At 40.0% G+C, this 23,934-nt stretch overlaps 1 protein-coding gene across 2 annotated transcripts in view; it reads right to left on the bottom strand.

Annotated features, from left to right (window-relative positions):
• The window catches only part of SKAP2 (src kinase associated phosphoprotein 2), a 151,701-nt gene that overhangs the window by 94,555 nt on the left and 33,212 nt on the right, over positions 1-23,934 (bottom strand). For both annotated transcript variants that reach the window (XR_016281935.1, XM_089533046.1), the window contains exon 4: positions 19,665-19,766. Coding sequence is in view for 1 of the 2 variants with exons in the window: in XM_089533046.1 (XP_089389172.1) it covers positions 19,665-19,766 (102 nt within the window). In the remaining variant the exon portion in view is untranslated. The remainder of the gene's footprint in view (positions 1-19,664; positions 19,767-23,934) is intronic.

Below are 23,934 nucleotides of genomic sequence, written 5' to 3'. Positions count from 1 at the left end.
TTGGATAAATCAATTCTGCGCAAGTGTGAATCAGACGTGGATCAGAATCGATTTAAATTTCCTCTTTGGCAGGCTGGAGTGGGTCCATTTTGAATCAATTCATTAATGAATGTGAACCACAAGTGGGTTATTTTATTTTATTTTGCAGCAAGAAAATGCAATCAGGGCAAATGTAGCATGAACCATGCTGCACTGCCGAGCCAATCCATCGATTCCGTTCACAAAGCAATTTACTTGTAAATGGGAATGCGGCCTCCCAAAACTACATATCACAGAATTCCCTAACATTGAGCTAGGGAAGTTACAGCAGTCTCAAACTGGATTATTTCTGCAGTGTGTTTTGGACCACAGAGAGCATTTGTTAATCTATGTATTATGCATTTATATTTTATATTTAATTGATGCATACTGCTTTGAAATCGTCCTATCTAAATAGTATATGAATAGAATTTTTTCCACTTAATTATCACAGCTAATAATTGTTGATAGTCCTCTGCTTCTTTCAAAAATGCATCCTGTCCTTTTTTGAAGCGGTCGGATCTAGTCACCATCATCATATATTGTGGTAATGAATTCTACAAGTAATTATCTGTTGTGTGACATGTACTTCCTTCTCACAGTCCAAAGTCTTTTGCCAACTGGCTTCATTAAAATACCCCAAATTCTACTATATTAAAGGAAGAATGCTGCCTTGCTATCCATTCCCTTCACACCATTCATAATTTCAAAATGATTCCATCCTGTTTCCCCACTCTATTTTTTAAATATAAACCAAAAAGTTCCAAATGCTTTAAGATCTTCCTACTACAAAATAAAAACCAGATGACTTTAATGGAGGCCAGCAGAACTCAGCAGAAGAGCAACTGATGACACAGAAAATAAATCTAGAATATATATAACAGCATGAGAGTGACATACAGGAGATGTATCAGTCAACATACCTTAATAAACTGAACAGTGACTCTACCAATTACACCCGGCATGTGTTCCCTAGTCAAGAGCCATTTCTATGTTCTATTTCTATGCCCACAAACAATGTAAAATGTCTGATTTTTTAAAAACACAACATTCTAATTTTAAAAGAGCTTCCCTATGGAACAAGCCATGACTACTAGACAAGCACAACCAAGGTCTGAATAAAACAAAAAGTGACTGAATAACCTACTCCTTATCATTTAGCTTAACCTACATCACAGGGTTATTGTGAAAACGGAGAAGGGCTATGTGCAATGCATCAAGCGCCTTAGAGGAAAAACGGCATACAAAGGTACAAATAGAATCAATGAATAAATATTGATATCTAAAAAACTACGTTTTAAATGTGTAAAGGCAGCATAAATTAAATTCTTTTCTGGTAGGAATGATATCTGCAGCATGGCACAGCTTGCCATTTAAACAATGGACTTTTCAAACATGGGAACAGGAAGAGGCAAAAGAAGGAGATTGTGGCTGCAGACCATAATGTCTTGCTGCATTGAGAATCTTCTTTCTTCACTATTTGAGAGGATGGGCTATGGGGTACTAAGAATGGTGCTCACTGTCCCAAATCAAAGCACAGGTACCTCCACAAAAGTCAGTTCCATTGCAACCATCTCACATTTCTGATATTCAGGACCACAGTGAACAGCATCACAGAGCTCTAAATCAAGCCTCTGGCACCTAATGTATATATGAAAACAAAGGCAAAACGATTAGTTGTGGCCCATGTGCCAGTCATGTGCCTGCCCTGACTTTCCTTCACTCTCACAGGCTGGCTTTGTTCGACTTTGCTTTAGCTCTGTGGTCAACATGCACAAAAAGTTTCTGAGCAAACCTCAGGAAATGCTATTTTTTTTAGACTATAACCCCCAGAATTTCACAGCCAACATAACCTGAGGGTGTAGGGAGTTGTGGTTCACAAAACCAAGTTATTATAAGGCCTGGTGCTAAGTTACCTTTGCCTGCTTTAGTCATCATCTTGCTTACACCTAGGTTTCTAGTGCTTGAGTGCTCTTTCCCAACCAGTTTTTAAAATTATCTTTATGATATAGACAGATATAAACTTGAACAGTCAAGTGAACTATTGGACATTCTCATGGTCTCCCAGATGGTGTGCTGCAGACCATGTAGGATGAGGTTTGCCTTTTATATTTTACTCTGTTCTCCAGGAAGATGGTGGGAGATCTCTTCTGGTTCTCTCTGTCACTTACTAGCTTCCTCAAATGTTCTCATCATTGCACAAAACTAGCTGCAACCAGGTGACTTCGCTGCTTCAGACTGCAGTCAGGAACATAGGATAAAGGTGAACCTAATTGAAGAACACTCTTTTAAATAAAACAAAACAATGAAATATAAAGCATGCTGCCTTTAAACCCAAACACCAATGAGCTTTGCAAAGGATTCTTTGAATGTGGACCATCTGCTCTGCCATCTTTTGCAACGCTAATCACCTTGTTGGAGTTCCACATTTCACTCCTCTGGCATAGACAAACAGTATCTAGCTGGCATCACTGACCATGTGACATTGCAAGTGGTTTATGATCCAATGTTGTAAAGCTTACATGCAGACCTCACAAACTGTACACATAGCACACACACACAGAGTTCATACTCCTATACATGATGTGTATGTGGAATTTGCAAGTATATCATCCTTACTGGATCTGAGCAACTGAACAGTGAAGAGAGCCACAGAAAAAAATGCATCTCGCTTCCATAATCCTCAGTTAAAAAGCAACAGAGATTGTCTAACTCAACGTTATCATGATATTTCTGAAACAGAACAGAATATGTATAGAATATGTCTAGGACACTGTATAGCAAATCAAGTTTTACTGATTGCTAATGGAACCAAAAGTCTAATTAGCAAGACTAGAGGATTAACCCCAGCATACTGGCTAAATACCAAGTTTGATAATTGTACCTACCAAGCCAAAAAAAGGGGGGAAAGGAAACCTTTGTCACTTCAATTAGATAAGCTATTCCTCATTTGCTGGCTTTAAAATGTTCTCCTGGGTTCAGAACACTGTTGTAACCCTTTCCTAAATTTATCCAAACACAGCTGCCTTTAATGTTAACACAATGATAATACAGTATCTCTAGGTCACAGATTACATATCCTATGAAACACTTTAAAATATTGGTATTATGTCGGCAGGGTTGAATTAAACTACTGCATAGAAATAACTTACTAACATACACATAACCATTCATGCTTCACAAGTGAATCTTAATTGGTTCCCAAATGCATATATGGAAACAGCACATGGGTAACGTTTTCTTGTGAATCAATAACAAAGGAATTCTGCTCACAATTCTCTAAATTCTGATACATAAGCTCCTTTTAAATACATTACAGTAATATAAAATTTTACACATAAATTTTATAAAGTACTTTGCACACCATAGTAAAGCTCCGATACTATAAATATTGTCTTTGTTTATCATTATAAACAAAGACTGAAGTCTCCAAGAACATTCAACTTGTCCACTATTACAGCATTTTCCACACTGTTATAGTGTTTATTATCTATTAGCTTGGTACTAAAAATATGCAAGTGTTTACACATTTCATTTTTTAAGTACCAGTTTTGGGGTATGTGTTTTAAAAGGCTTAAATGTTTGTATCTATGCCAGAATGCATCTGAAAAATATACCCAGAAGTACAATGATATTTATTACTCTGCTAAAATGCATTTAGGGGGGAAATGGAGTATTGTGGGAGGGGGGAATCACTTGATTTCACAGTCACAATAAATAGTATTTTAATAGACTAATGTACATCTGGATATAGATAGTAGACATTTTAAGAAAACATTTAATTTAAGGGGAAAATCTATAATGATGGTTTCAGCTTCTGGTATTTTTAGAAAATAAATCAAGGAGTGAAGTCTTACAGTGAAACACATAATCTCTCTCAGACAAACCTAAGCAAAGCATTTAAAATCCTGTTTTGCATACTAGAATTATATAAATATGAATTTCACATTAGCATATGCTTCTTAAGATCTTATAACAGAATTATTAAGAAACAGCACCGCTGTCAAAAAGACAAGGCTTTGGAAATATCTCACTATGGATGCACCAAAAGTCAGAACAGAGCCGAGGTCTGAAGAAAGCCATAAAGCCATAAAAAACAGTGTGCGATTTCCCTGATCTGGCCCCTCACAGTCATAAAACTCAAAACATCTTTCCCAAACTGTCTTCGTTCACTTGTGCCTCAGCTATTTGGGTTATAAATACTTTTCGTCTCCTGACATGTCTGCTCCCACAGGCTCCATTTCCTGTGGAAACTGTAAATTCTTTACATATTACCATAATAACCAAACACGTAGATGCAATATTATTATGGTCAAGAAGTGAAGTGCTTCCCTAGATAACACACAGCCATATAAAAAGCTTTATTCTAAGTGAGGAAAGGTTAATATTAGAGAATCATTATTTCAAACTGTGGGGAGCGCATAGTTTGAACGGGGTGGTAAAACACAGTGTGTTAAACCCAGCAACGAGAAGCATCAGTGCCCAGCCTGTAAACATCTTTTGCTCAGCAACAATGAAAACCACCAGAAGTCTACAAAAGGACAAACACAAAATTGGTTGTAGACTCTTATGGAACAGAGAAGGCGTCTTTTGCACATCAGTCAACAATAAAGCATTATTCCACCATCACAAAGGGAAGGGGGGCACCCGTTGGAGACAGTGTACATCTCTCGACTATGTGCAAGTGTGCAGTTGCTAAGAGGCAAATATGCCTCTCTTGTAATCAAATAGCCCAGCTCAGCACTGCGGCTGGCTTGGGGCGAAAAGAAAATTCCACCAGCCACAAACTTAGAAACAGTCTTGAATTATTTGTTGCTGACCGCTGGCTGAACCCTGTCCTGATGAGCACCATCACCATTAGCTACTTCTCGGTGTATTCCATCACCCCAATGGCAGCGGCAGCATGCTGCAGCTCAGGCTTCAAGAAATTGATCAAACAGGGTAATGAGACTATTTCTTCATGGAGGTTATTTTAAATGAATATAAATATTTTCTTTCTACATAATTTGCCACAAAAGGTCACCAATCTCCCTATGATTCTGAAGAAAAATGCCACAAAATTCCTCTCTCCATATTTGAATGAAATAAACAATTTGGTAGGCACTGAGGGGGGAGAAATCCCACCCCCATTTTAATTTGACGACGGCATAAATCTCAATGGCCTGGCAGCATCCTATACAATTGATTAGAGGAAACATTTAAGCTGCACATTTTAGTTACAGCTGAAGAGATATAATGCAATTTCAAAAAGATGTATAACCAATCATGACTTACTTATTAAAGACCTTACACAGAGGGATTTTTTTGCTGAACAGCTAAAATGTTAAAACATGCATAAATTTAGATGATGGGCAGGGATCCAAAAGAATAGTGTACACCCCTGCTTGCCTGCATCACCCCAAAAGGCTATTTAGGAGTAGCAATGTGGAAGAAGGAAAATCAGCAACACCTCACCAAATCTGTGATCATGCCAAAAAGTTCATTTGGCAGCACACTGGGCTCTTTGTATCCTAGAGACATATCATTAGGTTGAAAAAAACTAGAATTATTAGGAAAAAATATTTGAGGATGGACTGGCAGTTTCCACCACTACCCTGATCCCTTCTCTGCAATGGATTTTGCATCTGTGTTACCAAATAGGAATTTAATTCACTTACCGCTCAGGTCAACTTTACTTTGGCAAGCTACAAAGAGAAGACAAATTCCTTTCTTAAAGTCCACGTATAAATTTTTGAGTGTTATTTTCAGTTGTACCTTTGTCTAAGTACAACTAAAATCTAATATATTGTAACTACTGAGGCCAGTAACACTCTCCACAGTTGTGGCAAGAAAACAGATGAAGTGATGAAATGCATTCAAACTAAGACTGTGGCTTTCATTCAGAGTACAGACAGCAAATGTGGCCTTGCTCTTGCTTTTCATTTAGTGCTTTAACCCAGCATCTCATTAAGAAATGTACCTTCTCATTATCTGGCTTTACTTCGCGAACAAAGATTCAGGAAAGACTCATCCCGTGCTTTCTTTGGAGCATCATGCTGAAGAAGATTGTAAATAGAGTTGGAGCGAGAACACAACCTTGTTTCACACCATTAGTTATTAGAAAGGGCTCCGAGAGAGCGTCGCCATATCTGACTTGACCTTGCTGGCCTTCATGTAGCAGGATAATCATTTTGAGGAATTTGAGGGGGAATCCTAGTCGTTCCAGGATCTGTCATAGACCTTTTCTACTCATAGTGTCGAAGGCTTTGGTGAGGTCGACAAATGTTACATAGAGTCCTTTGTTCTGCTCTCTACATTTCTCTTGCAGTTGTCTAAGGGCAAATACCATATCTGTAGTGCTCCTATTAGCTCTGAAGCCGCATTGGCTTTCAGGGAGAAGTTCTTCTGCAATGGCAGGAACTAATCTGTTCAGGAGTATCCTTGCAAGGATTTTTCCAGCGATGGAGAGCAGTGTTATACCTCGATAGTTTGAGCCATGGGTCGGCAACCTACGGCCCACAGGCCGGATGCGGCCCGCGAGCACTGTAGGACCGGCCCCTGGCCGACCCTGCCGCCGATTGCCGCCGCCCCAGGGGGCGGGGTCAAGCGCTGGGGCCGCCGGAGCGCTCCTTCCCCCCGCCCCCTGGGATGGCCTCTGGCCTCCCAGGGGGCGGGGGCAAGCGCTGGGGAAGAAGGAGGAATGGAGGAGGAGGAGGGAGGAAGGGAAGAGGAAGGATGAAGAAGAGGAGGAAGGAGGAGGAAGGAAGGAAGGAGCAAGAGGAGGAGGGAGGGAGGGAGGATGAAGAAGAGGAGGAAGAAGGAGGAAGGAAGGAAGGAGCAGGAGTAGGAGGGAGGGAGGGAGGATGAAGAAGAGGAGGAAGAAGGAGGAAGGAGGGAAGGAGCAAGAGGAGGAGGGAGGGAGGATGAAGAAGAGGAGGAAAAAGGAGGAAGGAAGGAGGGAAGGAGCAAGAGGAGGAGGGAGGGAGGGAGGGAGGGAGGGAGGGAGGGAGGGAGGGAGGGAGGATGAAGAAGAGGAGGAAGGAGGAGGAAGGAAGGAGAGAAGGAGCAAGAGGAGGAGGGAGGGAGGGAGGGAGGGAGGATGAAGAAGAGGAGGAAGAAGGAGGAAGGAAGGAAGGAGCAGGAGGAGGAGGGAGGGAGGGAGGATGAAGAAGAGGAGGAAGAAGGAGGAAGGAAGGAGGGAAGGAGCAAGAGGAGGAGGGAGGGAGGAAGAAGAAGAGGAGGAGGAAGGAGGAAGGAAGGAAGGAGCAAGAGGAGGAGGGAGGGAGGGAGGATGAAGAAGAGGAGGAAGGAGGAGGAAGGAAGGAGAGAAGGAGCAAGAGGAGGAGGGAGGGAGGGAGGATGAAGAAGAGGCGGAAGAAGGAGGAAGGAAGGAAGGAGCAGGAGGAGGAGGGAGGGAGGGAGGATGAAGAAGAGGAGGAAGGAGGAAGGAAGGAGGGAAGGAGCAAGAGGAGGAGGGAGGGAGGACGAAGAAGAGGAGGAAGAAGGAGGAAGGAAGGAAGGAGCAAGAGGAGGAGGGAGGGAGGGAGGATGAAGAAGAGGAGGAAGGAGGAGGGAGGAAGGAGAGAAGGAGCAAGAGGAGGAGGGAAGGAGGGAGGGAGGAGGAAGAAGAGGAGGAAGAAGGAAGGAAGGAAGGAAGGAGCAGGAGGAGGAGGGAGGGAGGGAGGGAGGATGAAGAAGAGGAGGAAGAAGGAGGAAGGAAGGAGAGAAGGAGCAAGAGGAGGAGGGAGGGAGGGAGGAGGAAGATGAAGACATGCAGTCTTTCTGAAGGTGAGACAGTGTGACTTTCCAAAGTGCATTTCTATGTATTTTCAGTGCTTTCAATGCTGAAAGGTATGCTTTTACAAGGAGAGTGGTAGTGATGGTGATATGTCAGTTTGTGGGACATGCACTCTTTCTGAAGGTGAGACAGTGTGACTTTCCAAAGTGCATTTCTGTGTATTTTCAGTGCTTTCAATGCTGAAAGGTGTGCTTTTACAATGAGAGTGGTAGTGATGGTGATATGTCAGTTTGTGGGACATGCACTCTTTCTGAAGGTGAGACAGTGTGACTTTCCAAAGTGCATTTCTATGTATTTTCAGTGCTTTCAATGCTGAAAGGTGTGCTTTTACAAGGAGAGTGGTAGTGATGGTGATATGTCAGTTTGTGGGACATGCACTCTTTCTGAAGGTGAGACAGTGTGACTTTCCAAAGTGCATTTCTGTGTATTTTCAGTGCTTTCAATGCTGAAAGGTGTGCTTTTACAAGGAGAGTGGTAGTGATGGTGATATGTCAGTTTGTGGGACATGCACTCTTTCTGAAGGTGAGACAGTGTGACTTTCCAAAGTGCATTTCTGTGTATTTTCAGTGCTTTCAATGCTAAAAGATCTGCTTTAACAGTGAGAGTGGTTTCGGCCTTCCCCTTCGGCTGAAAGGGCCCCTTGGAGCCCTTTCGGCTGAAAGAAGGGGCGAAGGAGGAGAGGGCAGGCACACGCCTCCTCCTCCCCGCGGGGCTTTGGCAGCCCTGAGGTGTCTTTCGGAGGACACCTCAGGCCTGGCAAAGCCCCAGGACAGGAGCTGGGGCCGCGCGCCTGTTGCTCCTGCCTCTCACGGGCCCTTACTGCTTCTCTGAGAGGCAGCTGGGGTCCACGGAAGGGCAGGAGGAGCAGGCGCGCGCCTGTCACCCCCTCTCCCAATCCCCCCCTTCTAGCTGTCTCTCAGACAGCGGGAGGTTGGGAAAGGGAGCAGAGAAAGCCCTGCCCCCAAAGGGTGGAAGCTCCGCCCCTGGCATGCAGCCCCACCCCCAGAGGGTGGAAGCTCCACCCCCGGCACACAGTCCCGCCCCGGAGGGTGGAAGCTCCGCCCCCAGCATGCGGTCCCGTCCCTGGTTTGAGCAATCCGATTTTGCTTCTTTTTTCTTATACAGGGTGATGATGACTGCATCTTGGAGATCTGATGGCAGTTCAACTTTTTCCCAGCAACACACAAGGAGCTTGTGGAGTTTAGCATGGAGTACATGACCTCTGTGTTTCCAAGCTTCAGGTGGAATTCCATCAATCCCGGCTGCCTTGCCATTTTTCTGTTGTATGGCCTTAAGGGTCTCTTCCAAAGTGGGAGCTATGTCCAATTCATTTTTCATTGGTTGTTCTGTCATATGTTGAATAGCTGAGTCTTGGACTACTCGGTTGGCACTAAAGAGGCTTTGGAAATGTTCAGCCCATAGGTTCAGAATGGAAGCTTTATCTGTGATTAATGTTTGACCCTCTGTATGTATAGGGAGCTTTGGACCTGATATGTAGGTCCAAACACTGCTTTAAGAGCTTCGTAAAATCCTCTGAAATCATCCAAATCTGCACAACGTTGTGTCTTTTCTGCTAAGTTGATCTACCACTTGTTCTGAATGTCTTGGAGTTTTTTTGGAGTTGACTACATGCGAGGCAAAAGGCTGCTTTTTTTACATGGCAAGATGGTTGGGTGAGGTGTGCCTGGTGAGCAGTTCTCTTTTTTGCCAACAGCTCCTGGATCTCTTGGTTGTTTTCATCAAACCAGTCTTGGTTTTTCTTGAGGGAGAATCCTAAGGATTCTTCCGCAGATTGCAGGATGCTGTTTTTGATATGTTGCCAAAGCGCTGTAGGAGAAGAGTCTACAGGATAGTCTTCAAGTGTTGTTTGCAAATTTGCCTGGAAGTTGTCTCTCATGGCAGCTTGTTGAAGATTGTTCACTTGGAGTCTCCTCTTTAGGATGCCACCCCTCTTAGGTTTAAACTTAAAATGAAGATTTAGTTTACATCTTACGAAGGCGATGAGCTGTTTGACATTCTGCACTAGGCATCACCTGGGTATGACAGACATCACACATATTTCTCTGGTGCACTAGGATATAGTCAATGAGGTGCCAGTGTTTGCATCGGGGATGCATCTAGGTTGTCTTCAAGCTATCTTTCTGCTGAAAGATGGTGATTGTAATAGTCAGCTGCTGTTCTGCACAAAACTCTAGCAGGAGGTGTCCGTTATCATTACAGTTTGCAACACCATGCTTGCCTAAAACACCTTTCCAGGTCTGGAGTTCTTTCCTATTGTGGCATTGAAGTCACCAAGAATAATGATTTTGTATTCTGCAGGGACTTTTTGTATAAGGTGGTGTAGGTCTGAGTAGAATTTGTCTTTCTCCACAGGGTCAGCTTGCATAGTTGGGGCATATATACTGAGGAGAACAACATGTGGGAGGCGTAAGGAGATAATGCGATCAGAGTGTCCTGTTGGCAAGGTTTCGAGTTTGGAGGCAATGGAGTTTTTGATCATAAAGCCTACACCTGAAAGATGTTTTTCAGTTTTGGGTTTGCCAGACCAGTAGAGTGTGTAGCCGGCACCGTGTTCTTTAAGGCTACCTTCTTCGTGGAGACGAACTTCACTAAGAGCAGCAATGTCAATGTTAAGTCATGACAGTTCATGGGCTATTAGAGCAGAACGACACTCAGGATGTCCACTGTCTGCAGAATCTTGCATGGTTCTGATGTTCCAGCATGCAAGCGTTAGTCTATTTGCACCTTTGGAGGCTGGTGTGTGCCTTTGTTTCTTTGTCTTTGTTTGACTGCATCAGAAGATGCCCGTTGGCCGCAGCTAGCCAACTGGGTATATGGGGATGAGTTTTCGTTAGGACACCTTTTCTAGGCCCCTCTCCATATGGAGCAAGCAGTGCTCTCCTTAAAAAAGGCTGCTTGGTCATTCAGGATGCTGCCGAACAAGACTGTCATCCCTCGGGTCAGTCTCAAGCGACCAAAGTCCTGAACCGCCTGCATGCAGGGTTGGGTCTGTGGCTTCCAGTGCATCTTTACACCTGCCGTTTCCTCCCTCGCATATCACTACAGGGCTTTTTCAGAAGTTGGATGTATCCTTCGAGCATGTGCAATGGGTTTTTCTGGTGGAGCGCAGCGTGCACAGAACTGGCCTCACCCTTTAAACCAGAGGTTCGTCTGCTGAGACCTTGACAAGCATGGACAATGGCAGCAAGGTCCTCGGGTCGTAGGTTTGATTAGAGTTTCCTTCTCTTAGATGGTTGACCTTACAAGGATAGACGAGCACCATCTGCCTGGGTTTGGGATTAGAGTTTTCCTTCTCCTTGGATGGTTGCCATAAGGCTAGAGAGCCCATCCTGCCCTTTGGCGCTCTTGGTCAGACCCTTTGGTTGTGACCTGTCTGGCATGGGAGATCCTACCGGTGGCTATTATACCACCGCCAGCATAGCTCTCCATTGACACCCCCTTGTCGTGGGGAAGAGGCTTGTGTACCCTAATGAAATTGTGAGCTATGCTGGCAGTGGTATAATAACCTTCTCATTAAACACTTCAACAAAAGCAAGCCTCACTGAGGATCACTCCCCTCTCACCCAGCTTCTCTGTATTGACATCATATAGGAACACTAAAAAGGAATTCAAATTGAAGCATTGACTGAAGAGATCAAACTATATTTTTATAGTATAACCAATTTGTAAAGTGCATTTATTGGCCTCACTGTTACAAAATTCCTGGGCTGCATATTAGAAAAGGAAGACATGGTCTGAGGAACAGATAGCTTTATTCAGGATTCTCGGAAACTGCTCTGTTCTCTAAAGGGAGGAAATATATTTTTCCGCAGAATCCAAATCCTTCACGGTTGGCCAAACTCTATACTGATGTCACCATCATCAAACAGTATGGTTTTCCAGTTCTGGAGTAACATATAACTCATGGCCCAATTCAAAGTGGGTGGTGAGGTTCAAAGTATTTGTTCTGAACTGTCAGGCCCTCACAGCTTAGTACCATGGTATTGGAGAACTGCCTGTCTCCTCCATATGTTCCTATCACATGTGAACAACCTCCTGTATGTGTTTCCCATATAAGATGAAGCAGGTAGTTACCATAAATTGAGCTTTAACTTAGTGCCTACCCTATTCCTGTTGCTGGGGAGGGAGGAAGGCAACCCTGCTGATTACTCAACAATTTTAAATTTAAAAAAATAATTGCTGTATCCTGCTTTTGTGTTTTTGTGGCCTTTAAAGTTTATTATGTTTCCTTTGCAAAAAAAAGAATAAAAATACAAATGTATATAAACATCTCTAACAATATGATTGAAGGACAATATTTGAAAAACAGCCATAAGAAACAAAGAAATACCTCCTCAGACAGATGCACCACTATTGCTTTTGCTATGTGCCTTCAAGTCATTTCTGAACTATGGAGACACAAAGGCTAACATTGTGGTTTTAAGGCTAATATTGTGGTTTTCTTAGCAAAATTTGCCCACAAAGCCACTGGCATTCTCTGAGGCTGAGAGAGTGTGACTTGCCCAAGGTCACCCAGTGGGTTTCCATAACTGAGCAAGGATTCAAACCCTGGTCTCCAGAGTTATAGTCCAACTGTCAAACTACTACAGTATTGACTCTCGATGCACCATTTGTGTGGGATTATTTGTGCGATAATGTTCTGAAAGCTACTTGTTTCATGAGCAAAGCTGAGGATAAAATATTTTTCAAATTTTGGCTGAAATCTGAGAAACTATTAAGAGAATGTCTTTTTTAAATGAGATGTCTTTTGTGTCTTTTTAAACTTTTTATCATATTGGGAACATTCATGATTATGAATTTGCAACAGGAGTGGGAACTCATGGACCTTCAGATGTCTATGTTCAGCAACAGGGCCCAATACAAAATAATACTTTTAACTTGATGAAACATGATTAAGAAATGTCTAAAACATGATGGAAAATATCAAATACACATTCAGGTATTATACCTGGCCAAAGTAAAAACATGGTGCAGGTACTTTTCCTCCCTCTCCTCTGTTTACAAGGTGACAAATAAGCCCAGGTAATGCCTTTCTTTACCAGTCCTCCAAAATCTTAGCTCTGTCATCTATACCAAATACTGTTCAAAGTGGTGGTCCATGGACTGGTCCACGAGATATCAGCTGCCAGTACCTGTTAAGTTTCCAGGTAAAAAAGAAATAATTCTGCCAAATAAGCACACTGGAAAAGAAAACTGCTGGTCCTACACATCAGACAGCCTGAGATTCAGTTATCTACATTATTATTTCACTGTACGTTTTAGGACTCTTGGATGAAAGATAATGTAACTGGGGTTATGAGTTAGAAGTAACTTCTGTTAAGCACTACATCACTGAACTTGTTCACAGCACTCTTCAGTATGTGAGGCATCATTGTCTACCACTGATAGGCAATAAAAATTTATAGACTATATAAAATAGTGTCCAATATTATTAGATATGGTTTCCCTCACCCGTTCAACTATTTTTTTAGAATTATCCACCTGTCCATAATTATAGAGGGCATTAAAGAATGGGCTGAAGCATCATGCAAAGTGAAATAGAACCACTTAGAAGAAAATACTAGTACATACTATTATTAATATTATATCCTACCAAAATGTGTCCAACAATGAATTCTCAACATGTACACAAGTGGGAAAAGAGGGCATAGAATTACCAATTAAAATCAATAATACAGGAAAATTAGAAACCGCTAGTAGAAGAGGTCTAATCAACAGTCTAGTCATTTGACAAAGTTAGCTGCAACAGCAAAGGAGTCATCACAACTTCAAGTGCCAATGAGCCAGATGGCATTACTGAAAAAATTATGCCCACAAACTCACAGCTTGATCCTGTGATTACTGCCCAAGGGAAGTGGTAATGAAAACAAGGAATAGTTAGATGTGATGGACTAAATCAATTATCATCAACTCAATATAGTCTTCTTTTTTTCCAGATTGCTTTTGAAACTCATACTAACTATCAAGCACCTGGTAGGTGAAAAAGTTCACATCAGTTCTGGTGACAACATAGCAGTCAATGAACAAGCAGTAGAATAAAATAAGTTTTCATGTACAGCAATGCAGTATCTTCTAATTTGTCATGCAGCAGTCATGCTATTGATAGATGTATTTCTAGGTACTGCTGGGAAAAACTTCCTAGGAACACATCCATCCTCTGAAGTTGTATATTCTTTTCCACCCATTGAATTTCTCCATTCCCCAAACAAGTTTCTAAAACAAAAGCAAAAGCACAGAAGGAACATTTATTTATAAAATGTGTACCCTGCCTTTCTCATAGCATGGGATCCAAGGATGACAGCTTCTAGACCAGAAAAAAGTTCTTAACCATTTTTGTTCCAGTGACCCTTATGCATACTGAGAGAAAAATGAAATATAAATCAAATAAGTAGCAAGAAATACCAAATGACAACAAGCAGATGACTATCCTAAACACAGCAAGAAATACAAGAAAATGTGCAAATTAATATCCTAGAAGGCAGGAGAAAGGATGCATTCATGTAAACAAAATGAAGGTTGTTGTGATCCATCACATTCATATGATCCACAACAGCCAAAGTTCGATATAGAAAACAGTGAAATGTAAAGGATACAAGACAGTTTGCAAGGGGATGTAGTTGAACTACCTTGGTATTCCCTGTATGCGTTAAGCAAGGCATATTCTCAGGAAAACAGTATTCTATAACATCTACCAAACAGTTGGAGATTTGGATCTGAGATCTAAGTGGACCACCTCGGCTCATTTTCATTATTTTAATATTTATTAAATACTTACATCCCATCCTATATCTCATGACTTCAGGACAGTGTATAATAAAATCAATTGGAACAACTTAAAACAATTTTAAAATGGTAAGAAAAAATTGAAGGCTAAAAGCATATCAAACCATTTAACAGATTAAAAGAAGTTATGAAAATTCAAAAGCACTCGCTTAAAAATCCAGACAAGTTTAATCAGCAACAATCATACTTCAAAAACTTTAGTACAAGACACTTTTTTTAAAAAAAAAATTGTGCCAAAATGGCTGCAGCACTGAAGCTAACTGAAGCTCTAGGGAAGGACATTTCATATGTGGGATACCACAGCAGACAAACCCTTTCCCGTGTCCTCCTACAACATACTGCCCTGACTGATGGAACACAGGGGTGGACCACTCCAGCAGGCATCAATACTCACGTGATCCTTGCCAAATGTTTCAGTCTTCACACAAAACCCTATTCTATGTATCATACCAATTAAACTGCAGCTTGACAGAATGCAGAGCCTTCTTGGGGGTGACACTCAAGCATGAGATATAATATGATCTGCCCCTTCTCTCTGTCTCTTCAAATATCTGCTAAAAATTACATTACTTATGGCCATCATGGACATCCCAACATCTGCTATGCTTGTTATAGCTGTAGCTCTTTTTATTTTTCTTCAGATGTTAAATCAGTGATTTTGTTGGTCAGATCATAAAGATTCAGTAGTTATCCTGGTGTTCTTACTCATGGAAAGCCAGGACATACATATTTAAAGTCATTAAATAAGTATTGTACAAGCAAGTCTTCAAAGACACAATAAGCAGCCCTTTTAGCCAAAGTACAAGCAAATTCTAAGTTTTGGAGATTACCAGTTCTAGAACTTCCAGTTCTCTAAAAGTGTTCAAACATTTTAGAAATATTTAATAAAAAGAAGCATGTGGAAGAAAACAAAAACGTTCACTTTTAATCTACTAGCTTTAATCAAGAACACATAAGCAGTATGTCAAAAATGATTTTCTACACCATTGATTGCATTTTGCAACACGTGGATGTTCAATGTACCACAATTTTACAACCAGGCATGAACCCTGATAGGCACATTTGGAGCATCCAAAAAACCTCTCTAATTGTATATGACACTTTTCTCCTGGCACAGGACCCAAGGCATCTAAAGCCTTTTAGCTCTTCATTTCTGATGCATATGTTTATAGTATTTTTCATTGTGTATATTAATACACTTAAGTGCCTCAGGAGCATATACCTGAGGAGTATAATAACCCCAAAACAGCTGCTCTGCTCAGGTCTTCCAGATTCAGGGTTGTGGTTTCCTTTACTGAATGATTTCAAGTGTGATGTGGTTTTCCTCCTGCCTCACTTCACTACTTTACCAAGCTTTACTGTTTTTTCCAGTGAGACACATAGTCTCATGATATGTCCAAAGTAAGACAGCATCATTTTAGTCATCTTGACTTCTACTGAGAATTCAGGCTTGATTTGCTCTAAGAATCCTCTATTTTTCATTTTTGCAGCTCATGGTATCCACAGAATTTTCCGGCTAACTAGCTGTAATTGTACATCATAACATACCTTGCAGCTTAAAGGATTCTGAAACCTCTCCCAGTATTTTACCAAATCAACATCATCTACAAGATCTATAAAGCTGCAGATATATTCCAATTTCAACTTCTTCCAAAACAGCCTTTTAAAAAAGGCAGTTCTATGTGCAATTTACATATAAAACCACACACTTGTTCCCATCGTCACCACCAAGTACATCAAGAGGTTAATATATTTGTAGTTGGGTCAAGGTCTACTCCTTGCCTCAAACATATTAACAACAAATGTGCAACACTGTTGTCTTACACAAGAGGCTGTTGTTTGTTTTGCAAGACACCTAGTCATTAATAAACAAACAAAATTCTATTCAAAAATCAATTATCTGAAGTCTTTTGTATGGAGAAGTACCACACCTTTCAGACAACTGGTATTAATGACCAGGCATGACTATATAACCGCCATCCGTTTTTCTGACAAAGCTGCAACTAGGCTGGCCTCTCATTGAAATTCCATTAATCTGGTGCAGCTCAGTCCAGTGTGAAAATCAAAACTCCATCTAACCCTTTATCAGTTCACAATAACCTACAAGTGAACTCTGCCTGTTAGCATATATCCAGTTATGATTTTGCTATCAATCAGGCTGTGAGCCAATAAAAGAAAAGCCCGCCAGGAACAGCTTGCCTGCCAAGAATTCTATGTCTTGTTTTATTTTGAGGTGTCTTCTTGGGCAATCCTTTCCCCCAAAACATTCTCTAAGGCACCTCCTCTCTTGCAGTTTGATTGCTGCCAGCAATAAAGTCAAAGCATTTCTGAAGCGTGCTTGAATTTCATTAGAAGGTATAACTTATGCTACTTTCCTGCAGTACCTAATAAACCATAAAGAAACCCAAACACCTATGGCTTAAGGGAATAACTGGAAAATTAGGTGGTCACTGGGGAACCGAATGAACTTTTGAACCAAGAAGACAAATGGGGGGGGAACGTTTTGTTGGAAAATTAAGTGGGAAGGGAGTGGGAAAGGATTTTTAAATGCAAAGAGAGATTTGGGGACAGGATGTTGACGCTTTCTGAACCTACAAAAATGACATCAGCAATGTAAACACACACATTTAAGAGTGCACATTTAAGAGTTTGCAATCCGTCAAGTTTAAGACTACCTTATTAAGGTAAGAACCAAAAGGACAGGACAACTACGACAAAGAGGCCTTTTGGTGACCTGTTCTAATTTAGTTACACAATATTTATTTTATTGGTAAAATAATTGTCTCCTTTCTAATTAATAAACTATTAGAAAAAAGGTCAGGGGAAAAGAGCAGGATTTTACCCCACACTCACAAGCAAACATTTCTATACATTATCAGTTATCTGTTCTGCATAAATGCCCAATAGACAATCTAGGGCAGAATTATAAGAAAATTTTAAAGCCAATGATTAATTCATTAGGTTTGCTCTAATCAATGCAGATTAGTGCTTCTCATGTTAATGGCTACTGATAATTCTCTAATCTCTATTTATGCCATAATGGCCAATGGCTTTGCTTGGACATTAAAGTCCAGCAGTTTTATGTTTCCACTGAAGCGCACCTGAAAGTTAAATATATGGTCTTGTTTGCTAATATTTCAAATGTATACGTTTTTCACCTGAGCAGGTCCCACCTCCATATTCAATATGGAAACAAGCATCTGTATGCTTAAAATGCTCAACACCAAAAAAAGCTCTAATGACTGATAGGACATTGCAAGAGCATAAGAAACTTAATTAGAAAAAGAGACATTTCCAATGGTATATCCACTTATTTGGAAGCAAGTACACTGAATTCCATGGGACTCACCTGACATATATAGGACTGTGCTCTGAACATAATTCATTGCTATGTTCATATAAGCCTGAGTGAATTGCTGGACAGTTAAAGTGACAAGATACCTGTAGACCAGGGATGGAAAATGCATATCCCTCCTCATGTTGGAATGCAACTCCCATCATCTCAAGCATTATAGGGATGATGGGAATTGTAATCCAACTACATCTGGAGCATTGCAGATCCCCTATCCCTAACAATGGCGTGTTTATCAAATATTTTAATGAATGGCTTTTTAAGCATCAGTTTGTTTACATATTTTATTTCATAGGTTACTACATTTTTCTTAATCATCATGCTTTTCCCTTATTGTAAGCCATCTTGATTTTCTTAATTTCAAGGCCAAAAATAATATTTTAATGAAATAAATTAAATACAACTGTTTTAGATTTATCTACGCATTTATTTTGCTAATTATTAAAGCTTAGAGAACAACACCATTTAGTAATTCTCTACACACGTCACAGAAAAAAGCATTTGTCTGTTTTTCTCCTTAAACAAGAAGAAAACATTGCTCATGTCTATTCCTTTGTAGCGGCATGCTGTGGCCATAAAACACAGCAAAATGGAATGTTAGCAGCAGAATTGTTAGGATATAAAGCACTTTTGTCTTTACTCTGTTTAATGCCCTAGGGGAGAAAATGGTATAAAATTTCACAGAATCTGTTTTGCCAATAAATAAATTTCAAAAGGTGGCCAAAAAGTAAAAGGTAATTTTACTGCAGGCATTAAACTAAAAGCTTACACTAGCATAAACTGAATTCAAAGAAAAGGACTCTTGTTTGTTACTGTGATACAACATAAGAGTTCTAGGACTGTAAAGATCCTGTATTCTAAATCAGTTGTTAAGATGGTTTATCACTTATGCATGTATTTGACTTATCCCTGTTCTGCAATAGACATAATTTTATACCTCATAAAAGCAATATATGTTTCCAAAGGGAATAATTGGGAAAACATAAAATGTGGAGCAGCGCATTACAGGAAGCACGTTTTCATGCAGCAATTGAGTTGGAGTGCCATAGTTTAATCAAGATAAAGAAAAATAAATAAATATCCACTCGCTTCCAAAACTAAATCTGAGCAACCCATCAATATACATTGCTATTTGTATATCTGCATAATTTATCAGACATTTCTTAAGAACTATTGGAAAAAGACTGTTGCAAATTGCGATGCAAGTTGCATTTTTATTTAATCTTAGCTTTAAAAACAATATATAAGTGATCAGAATCTGCTATGTTTAATAAACTCCATTCAATAAACTCATCCTTTTTTGAGGTCCTCCCCAGCGCAGAAACCATCAAATACAGTGTTCCATTACTTATAATATAAATAAAGCAAGCCATTCATGTAGATCAGGAAAATGAAACAACATTTTGATGCAAATGATTTGTCTTTAAGAAAGATGCATTTTAGTCAGTGATTCAGTTAGGGTAGAGGACGAACTGGTGCCGTTCATGGGGGAAAAACAATGAATAAGGTATGCATTTTAATTTTTTTTTCACTGTATCTTTTTCACCACTAGAGTGTGCTCTTCAGTTCCTTAAGGGTCAGTGATGACAAGAAACAAACCCCATAAGTTTCCTGAGACCTTCCATTTATCCACAGCCCAAGAAACACTGGAGTCAGAAAGCAGTGAATACCAACAAAACCACCATGACTACTAAGATACAGAGAGTTACTTACCCTCAAGGGGCCCATCATCCTCTTTATCCCCACGGTCGGATGCTAAAGAAAGATTGTCGGGTTGCACGGGGCCTTCAAGCTCTTCCCCATCTTCCAGTTCTGCTGCACAAATCAAAAGTTTATGAGATGTTAAAACAGGTTCTTTGCAGTTTGCCTACATATACAGAATAAAGCACTCTTAGAAGATGAGCTCCAAACTAAAACCGAATCTGCAGCAAGTCCCACCCCATTTTTGTAGATCAGAGATACGGCTGCAAGTTCAAAGCATGTGGAGAATCTGGTAAGGAAGCTGACTCGTAGTGGCAAAGACTGAGTCTCAGCCAGAGATTAGAAAATTTAACTCTGGACTACAACTTCCAAAATTTCCTAGCCACCACTGGCCAAGGGATTTGATGGCTAGCGGATTCTATGAATTGTAGTTCAAACAGTAAACTTGCCAAGCTCAAGTTTTAACCACCATGCAGTTTGCCTGAATTAATTATCAACACTTTCCCAGTCTCCTTGTTTAAACGGAAGTAGAAATATACCAAGAGAAGCCTGCTTGATTTATTGGTTTGAGTGTTGAAATACAACTCTGGAAAACTAGGGTTTGAATCATCATTCAGCCATGGAAACCCACTGGGTGACCCTAAGCCAGAAACACTCTCTCAAGCTCAGAGGAAGGTAATGAAAAACCAACTCTGAACAAATCTAGCAAAAAAAAATGTTTTGCCTTAGTTGCCATAAGTTGGAAATGACGTGAAGGTACACAATAGCATGAGAACTGAGAATAATACACAAGAGAGGAAGAGTTGGATCTATTAAATCATGACTAAGGTCAGTTAACTGGAACCACTGTAAAATGTCTGACTATCCTACAGTATCTGCAGCAACTGCTATTGTGTGTCTATACCACTTTTTAGCTCTTTTGAGCTTAAGACAAGGTACGTGGTTCTTCTGACTCTTTTTTATCATCATATCATTAAGCTGAGAAATAGTGACTGGAACCAGGTCACCACCAGTGAGCTTCATGGCAGAGTGGGGACTGGAACACGGGTCTACCAAGACCTAATCTGACACTCTAACCATAGTATCAACCATTTTTCATCATAACTGCCTTCATATCCTTCAACACACACAAAAACCCAGCATCATTCCTTTATGAAATAAATGTAGAAGGACATACTAAGCCCTTGGTATCCACTGAGGTTTGGTTCCAGACCAAGGCCACCACCACTTTGTGGATACCAAAATCTGTGAATGCTCAAGTCCTGTTATGTACAATTGCATAGTAAAATGGTGTCCTCTTATATAAAAAGGTAAAATCAAGGTTTGCTTTTTGGAATTTAAAAATATATATATTTTTAAGCTGTGGATGGTTGAATCTGTGAATGCAGAACCTGTGGATATAAAGGGCCAACTTTATACAGAAAGATAAAGCAATAGCTCTTATTAGCTGCAGCAGCATACGTCTGACATAACATTGGATTTAATGCTTTTCCCTTCAGTACATAATATCCATGTAGCAGGACATACCATTTGTGACTCTGCTGCCACAATGTTGTCAGGTTTCCCTTTAAGCATTAATTGGCTGCAGCAAATCTTAGGGCATGTGTGGCATGACATAGTTGTGACATGAATGCTTCATCACCCATCTACCTGGCAATTCAACCTCCATTAATCATGCCACCACTCAACCCACCTTTCAGCAGCTTTGTGTCGGACAAATGCCACATGCCAAACCCAAACTATATCCACTTACTTGCACTCATGACACCAATTTAGGCTTATGAATGGCTTCTAGCTCCCAATCATCAACGTTTCTCTGAATCTATGGCTACCTGAACATTCGGATAAACTTCGTTTCAGTGCTGATTTATAATGTTACACTGAGGTTTATGAATTAAAATGGAAAAAGGGGTCACACATGGAAATTTAATATCATCATGTGTTTTTTAGTAAATGCTAAAGCACAGCCTCTAATCAAAACATTTGATTCCCTATGTTCCTCAGTCAAAGACAGGACACAACTAATACAGCTTTCACTTCCAATTCAAATCAGACCTCACTCAATAAAAACTTAAGACACCCCTACTATCATATTGAGGACGTTCTCATGCAACAAACATTCACTATCGCAACTTTACCATGGAATGTGTAATTCAATTAAAGATAGTAATGTGGATTTTTTGAAAAAAGTAGAACTGGAAAATTTTCTAAATAATGTTATCTGATTTAGCATGTTTGGTTTAAATGTTATATTCAGACACATTCAGGTACAGTCATTCTTTATATGAAACTAGTTAATTGGAATAGTATATACCTCCGTCACACTTATCAAAAAAATGACTATACCTGAAAGAAAGATTTTTTTAGGAGAAATATCTAAAGAGAGATGTCTCTGACATCTCTTATATCAGCAAACTCTCTTTTGCTCAAGTATAACTGTAATATTTTCAGTTTCACTCATTCATGGTCTGCACTACTTATCAGTTCCATTTCAAACTAAGAAAAATTGGATTCAGTACAAGTAGTTGAATACTATATTTCACTAAAGGACTGATTGCAATACAACAACCCAGACAACTATGGATAAATGTGTAGGGATAGATGGATAGATAGAAAGACAGACAAAGAGACACGGTGTGGAAAATTCTCCATGGTAAAATATAGCACTGGAAAATTTTCCAGCCCACAACGCTAGTCAAAAATGTAGATCATTTTACTTTCATGGGATACATATAATAAATAAATGCCCAGGTTTTATGGCAGTTTAGATCCTGCATCTCAGCTATTATTTCACAGTTTCCCATGCTTGCACAAATCTTCAAATCCCAGGACTCCTTTGTAATCTAGATGAGATCACATCAAAATCCTCCACAGAGCACAGAGTCAAAATCACCATATCTAATTAGAGTAAAGTATGAGCATGACTTCCCATAACTTCTAACCGCCTCCTAGTTATATCAGGAATCAAGATGAAGCAACGCTTAAAATATACAGAATAAATTTTAGAAACACACTCTAAATACTCCAACTCTCTAAACTGATATTCAAAACCAGTAAAAGATTTATTCAAACTGGATTATTCCTTGGAATCTAAACACAGGGGCATGAAGATAATTGGCAAGATCAAAACACAGCAAGATATTATAAAACAGAACTTGGAAAACTTAGTTTTCAGGACTATACCTTCCAGGATACAGCAGCCTTGGGAAGTTTCATTCCAGAAAAGAAATGTTTCGAAGCTCTGGCTACAATTCACATGTTACATAAAAACATACATAAATCACGAGTAGAACAAAAGTCTTCTTTGTCATGAGATGACATACGATCACACACATACCATTGACTGAATAAAAACATTTTACACACAGTAAGATTGAAAGCCAATTGTTAAATTTTTTAAAATGTCATGGCTTATTGGCAGGCATCCATAAATCTCATGATAGACAACTGCCTCCTCTTCCTCTAAAGAGAACCTACTGAAGGAAAGGATTTTAGACTACAAAAGTCTAAGCTGCAGTCATCTTTTGGCTTGCAGTATGCAACTAGTTGGCTACTACCCTAAACAAACCTTTAGTCTAACACACCAGGGATGTTTTTATCTCATGCACGCAAGAAACCATTGCTGCCCCCTTGCCTTGACAAAGGGGGGCAGACAACAGGAAAAGTACCGAGAAAGGGACAGAATTAGTCGCTCTCCATGCTAGAGCAGCACAATGTCGCATAACCCTGGCCCCAGACAGAAACCAGAACCATGCCACTGTCAATACTTTCACAGTGAGTCCTCCTTGTAGTGGAAAAGGCCACCCAGCAAAGTGGGATAAACATTTTTCCATCATGGAAAGATTTCTCACAAAGATTTCCACTGTTTGACTTTCCCCCCCAAAAAATGCAATGTTCCTTCAAATTAACTGGTAACATAATGCTTGCAATACTAATCAAATTCAGAAGTTTCCAATTTTTGTCAGAACATTTTACAGGAAGTGTACATAACTATATAATAGGGATGAATATTTAGTTCTCAGGGTATCCCAATAATGGTATATTAAATAGTGTTGCTATTCCACTGAGTTTTCATGGCTTAAATTCATTACATGTATTTCTAAAATATTCAAATTAAACCTTTTTAATTTGAATATTAATGTTAAATGTTATTAAGAACTTGTTAAACAACTTTCTCTGCACTTTGTTGATTTGTTCACTAACCAAATATTTCAGTTTGAAACAAAGATATGTAGACATCACATAAATTTTGATGCAGCATCTTTGTTCCTTCCTCCACCAA

This window comes from Sceloporus occidentalis, unplaced genomic scaffold, assembly GCF_023333645.1.
Source record: "Sceloporus occidentalis isolate IW3139 unplaced genomic scaffold, rSceOcc1.0.p SCAF_7, whole genome shotgun sequence".
Taxonomy (NCBI): domain Eukaryota; kingdom Metazoa; phylum Chordata; class Lepidosauria; order Squamata; family Phrynosomatidae; genus Sceloporus; species Sceloporus occidentalis.
Note: the sequence above shows the minus strand (reverse complement) of the source record. Positions and strands in the feature narration are given on the sequence as shown.